Here is a 5,306-nt window from a genome sequence, read left to right on the forward strand (position 1 = left end):
ACGACAGGCCAGGTACTCTTCACGAACAGCATCAAACCATGGAGGCTTCCCAAACGTCCCCTGGCCTGCCTGCCAGCCAGACGGGACATCCATGAAATCATCTTAGACAGACAAGAAGAAGACAAGTACAATGCATTAACTGTACTGCCGGTAGACTTCAAATCTGGTTCAAAGCAAAATGACAGGGTGCATGGTTGTATCTGAATCTTGTAAGTGAAAAAGTTGTGAGAATGTTTCAGCTGCCAGCGACTGACCAGACTCAGGCTTGGAGAACCAGTTGGCCCTCTCATACCCCATCTTGACCCCAAACACAGCCCCGGCCTTCTCCAGGGTGGTGTACAGGGGTGACATGCGCATCTTTCTGGCAGACTGGAATTCTGGCTTGGGGTACGGCTGTGCATACGGCATTGCTGAAACACGAAAGGAATCATTGTATTAATCTAAAAAGTGCAATTTCTTATTTCACAATACCTAGGACTCAAAATGTAACGAGAGAAGATGGTACTGTTGTATTTGAAATAAATATATGACTAACAATGATGTTAATGATTGATGTTAATGAATGATAACAAAAATGCACTCTGATCTTGGTTGGTTATCGGTGAGAAATAGATTTGATGTCAGTACTCTTAAGTTATTTTTCAAGATTGTAACCACAAGTGAGCCACAGGAGATCTATAAATCTCTGGTACCGGTTCATGCGTCTCACAGGTATTCCACTAGGCAATCAGTGCACGACTACTCATTGCTCAAACCTAACAACAATAGTGGAAAGAGGATGTTTGTTTACAGATCTGTAAAGTTGTGGAACGCATTACCGAGTGAAGTTAAGACTACTGTATTAACAGCTGATGAGAGGCAGTTCAGGAAAATGACACGTCAGCTTTATGGAACTTAAAGGCTTACCCTGACAATATTGTATATATTCGAAGCAATTTAGTAACTCACAAGTTTTATTGTTGATTTTAGTCATAATTAGTTAAATGACCTCTGGCCTCAACCTCAATTATTTTAATGTGTAATTGCAATGATTGTATGTATTCAGTGCTTGTATTTTATGTGTTGTACTGTTAATGAGCCCTGGAAGATTAGCCCCTCATGGGGCTAAAGGGCATCTCAATAAATCAAATAAATCAAACAATGTCACAGGCTTAAGGATTTTTCTAAGACAAGACTCACGTAATATCTCCTTGACCCTTTCCCTAAGGTATCTCCTGTTGTTGTGCATCTCTCCAAACCTGCGGATGTCGACCGGCCAGGTGCCAGCAGGAGGGTCCCCTGAGATGATCCATTCAGCCATGACCTTCCCCACACCACCTGCACTGGCGATTCCTCCTGAGTTCATCCCGGCAGCTACGAAGTAGCCTGGCACCTGGAATAAAATTTTTGTTACATCTGTTTTTTTCCTGACATTAGTTTTCATGCTTCATGGCTTCATTGCTTTTATTGCGGATAAGCTTAAAAGAATTGTGGGGAAGTTTGAGAAACATGTAAGGAGCCTGCCCCTTGTTAGGGAACAGGTCAGGTCAGATGAAGATATCTATGAACTATGACCTACCTCAGGAGCCTGTCCCATGTTGGGGAATAAGTCAGGGGTGAAGCTCTCTGGTCCATTCAGGAACTTTTTCACCTTGACCTCCTTGAGTGCTGGCATGCGGAGTAGAATCTGCTCCAAAACTGGCTCTGTGGAAGGAAATGTACAACAAGGAAAAGTCACTGTTACTATTCTAAGTAAAAACTGAAAGAGGTGGGGGTGATTAGGAATATTTTGACCTGCCACTTATGAATCTCATCAACTAATGGATATGGTGCGCACATTTAATTAACCAGAACTTATCTTATATCACAATATAACAGAGGTACTCACGGAAATGATCCCAGTCTTCCTCCAGCAGTTGGAACTCAAATGGGGAAGGAATACCGTCAGTGAAGACAGGTTTAGGTTTGGGCTCAAATCCACCACAGATAAAGCCACCATTCCACTCCCGCAGGTAGTTATAGCCATCTGGATCTTGTGCAACTATAAGGACAATGATGCAACTATAAGGGCAATGATGAGAGGACTTCTAGTAAGGATCACAAATTTATGGTAATATAAGTATGGAATGTAACCAAATTCTCAACTATTTCTCTAAGGGTAAGACACTACCTGGTGTTGTGATGTTTGCTCCTGCCACTGGGTCGGTTATAATGTAGAAGTGTTCACAGGAGTGCAGTGGGACCCGCACACTAGGACTGGACTGTTGTCCCAACTCCCAAGCCCACTGAAATAGACATACGTAATTCATTACTACGTGAACCTTAATTCCTCACATTCTAAGATTATACAACGTTCTCGCAATCAAGCGGTTACTAGTACTATGTCCTTTGAATGTGGAAAATATGTTTTTTATGTGTTGTAATGTAACTACCATACATATACACCTACCTGCCCAGTGCAGTTGACAAAGTTGTCACATCTGATGTCTCCCTTGTTTGTTCTGACACCGCTCACTCGACCATCTGATGTCAAAACTTTCTCCACACCAACTTTCTCGTGGATCTGAACACCTGGGGGAAAGGGTGGTTTAGCGGTTTAGACGCAAGGAATAACTGAGATAGGCTGGGTATGGTCCACCTGTGTAACCACGTATGTTAAAAAGCAATGCTGGAAGAACACAATTTATTCTATCAAGGGCTCACTGGAAAGAGGATCATCTGGAAAGTATGTTACTGATTATAGAACGGTCATATCCTTTCTGTCCTGAAATATATCAATGAAGGATACTTATAAATCATAGTATTTAAGCAAATTATTATAGATATCAATTGGGTAAGGAGTCAGACTAATATCTCTTACTTTCTTCTGCCCTCTATGCATAGTCTCATGAGGATTTCAAGAAAAGAAGACTGAAGGGTTTGACTTTGTTCCTTGTTGAAACCAAAGTCCAGGCAAGTACTTTTTTGTAACAGTTTCATGATGGAGCTGTTACTTGCCCGGACTTTGGTTTGACCATGTCTCCCACTAACCTTTCATTGTCGCCCCCTTAGCCAGAGCTTGTGTGACATCAGCTGCAGTAGCCACCCCGTCTCCTGGTACCCACAATGCACCCTTCAGGTCATCCACTCTCAGTAAGGGGTGATAAACACTCACATCTCTGGGACTGACCAGATCACACTCCACTCCCATCGCCCTGGAACACCAGTTACATTTTCCAACCATTTTCTTACAGTTCTGTAACAGAATTTGTCATTACCAGATTTATGATGATGGCTGATAAATGACTGTACTTCTAAGACACATTTGGGTGCTTAACACATTGGAATTGATGACTATTAAGTGAACCTACCTTATTGCATCTGCATGTCTTCTGTATGCGGTCATTCTGTCCTCTGTACGAGCTACATATATAGAACCAGTCTGTTGCCAGCCTTGAAAAAAAAACATTTTATCAAATTATAAGACCTTTCATCTGAGGTATCTACAAACATGCCAGCATTATTCTTCAGTAGTAATATTCTTCTTATGCTAATACCTACAATTTTCATCTTTTTAAAGAATGATGACAGCCTCCTATACATCAAATATTTATTCCAACAAAACTTAAAATCAAAGCAATCATAACGGAAAGAGCATGATTTGGGGAACGTATGAGACTAGTAAATATCTATAATGATAAACCGGACAGTGAGTGAGTGAGTGAGTGAGTGATATTCATAGTGTTCATGAAATATTTCTTACCTGTGTTAACATTGGTCTCGGCCTCTAATGTTGGATACAGCTGTTTGCTGTACTCAAACATCTCTCGCAGGATCCCCTCTACCAGCATGGCACAGCAGCCGGCAGCATGCCATGTTGTACCACAGCTTAGTCTGGGCAGGAAAAAACGGTGGACGGACATGGACATAATCTTGAAAGTGTTTTACTGATGCAGCTTGCTGGGCCTAGATATGATTGAACTGCCTTAATTTTACCAAAGTTGCATTTGAATTCATAACAATATACTTATACTGGAAAAGCAATATGTATAGTTAACATTAGTAAACTTACTGGTAACATATACTACTTAAATATTGATTGCTATCTGTTTAAGTTAACGTTAGCTATATTAGAACCAATAGTAATCCATTCATAATTCAGCTGACGTTGCAATAAGCATTGCATATAAATCAAGGGTACTTTACAGTATTATAATGAATAGGTGATAGCATGTTTATTATGTTCAAACCAATAAGCTATAATTTACACACCTTGGCAAAGAAACACTATAATCATACTTTGCGCATATTTGCCATACCTTCCCTGCTCCAATAGCACCACATCTGTCCAGCCGAACTTAGCCAGGTGATAAGCCACAGAACAGCCGATAGCCCCTCCCCCTGCGATCACCACTTGTGCCTGGGGTGGCAGCGGCTTCTGCGCCGGCACTTCCTCCTGTGTCGCGTGGAGCTGGCGCCTGTCCACGCCGGAACTCACCCATCTCACGTCAGGGTTTGTGTTTTTGTGGCAGAGCTGAGGTGACTTTGTTTGGGAACTGCGAGGCCACCGTCCTCCTCTGGTCCTTCCCCGGACACAGTTCGCCCAAACAGCGCGATGTGACAGCATTGGTATCTGGCAACTGTGCGAGTATACACCATCAAGATCGTACTATTTTGAAGGGTTCAAACATACTTTGGCATGCAAGGTTGACCATGAAAACACCGTAACTCGATAATCCCAGAACACCAACTTTCATTTTGAAGATGTCAAAGGTCAGGATTGAAGGTTATCTCGTCCTTTCCCGCGAGAACGTACGAGCATTCTGAAATTTGATACAAGGGTAGTGTCGAAATTTCCCTGTTTATCGGTCTCATGAAAACGGAAATTTAAAAAAATGACACTTACGAGTTGTTTTCAGTCAGAAATCTGTGGAAAAACAACTTTCTGGCTTTTCTGTTACGCTTCCGACTCGCAAGAACTGCAATAATTACAACGTAAGGTAGGCGTCGCTGTGATACCGTCAAGTTGCTCATTTGGACCATTACTAAGGCCATGTTGATTTGATTATATGGATGACATCCTCCGGGAACCCCAAAACTGATGCGCGCGTGCGAATAAAAAAAAAAGTTTTGCACAAAAAAAAAAATAAACCTTTTGCAAAAGACTAGAAAGGCCAATATTTGCTTTGGAGCAAATACAGCGATGGGTTCACCACATTTTACGACATGGCAGGGAAAGAATGGGAAACACAAGGGAAAACAATGATTTACATTGATATAACTATAATATGAAGTAAAATACAACTAAAACAACAGTTGGATAGCTATTCCCTACTTTATTGGTTAGG

General features: G+C 41.6%; 1 protein-coding gene across 1 annotated transcript in view; it reads right to left on the reverse strand.

Annotated features, from left to right (window-relative positions):
* Positions 1-5,306, reverse strand: part of LOC109473323 (pyruvate dehydrogenase phosphatase regulatory subunit, mitochondrial-like) — a 19,132-nt gene that overhangs the window by 10,024 nt on the left and 3,802 nt on the right. The window contains exons 6-16 of the mRNA XM_019773192.1: positions 4,278-4,627; positions 3,722-3,852; positions 3,330-3,411; positions 3,010-3,173; positions 2,429-2,550; positions 2,150-2,264; positions 1,868-2,020; positions 1,559-1,683; positions 1,180-1,372; positions 255-410; positions 3-101 (exon numbers count right to left, since the gene is read on the reverse strand). Coding sequence (XP_019628751.1) covers positions 3-101; positions 255-410; positions 1,180-1,372; positions 1,559-1,683; positions 1,868-2,020; positions 2,150-2,264; positions 2,429-2,550; positions 3,010-3,173; positions 3,330-3,411; positions 3,722-3,852; positions 4,278-4,627 — 1,690 coding nt within the window. The remainder of the gene's footprint in view (positions 1-2; positions 102-254; positions 411-1,179; positions 1,373-1,558; positions 1,684-1,867; positions 2,021-2,149; positions 2,265-2,428; positions 2,551-3,009; positions 3,174-3,329; positions 3,412-3,721; positions 3,853-4,277; positions 4,628-5,306) is intronic.

The sequence above is a fragment of the Branchiostoma belcheri genome, unplaced genomic scaffold (genome assembly GCF_001625305.1).
Source record: "Branchiostoma belcheri isolate BF01 breed outbred unplaced genomic scaffold, Haploidv18h27 scaffold3, whole genome shotgun sequence".
Taxonomy (NCBI): Eukaryota; Metazoa; Chordata; class Leptocardii; order Amphioxiformes; family Branchiostomatidae; genus Branchiostoma; species Branchiostoma belcheri.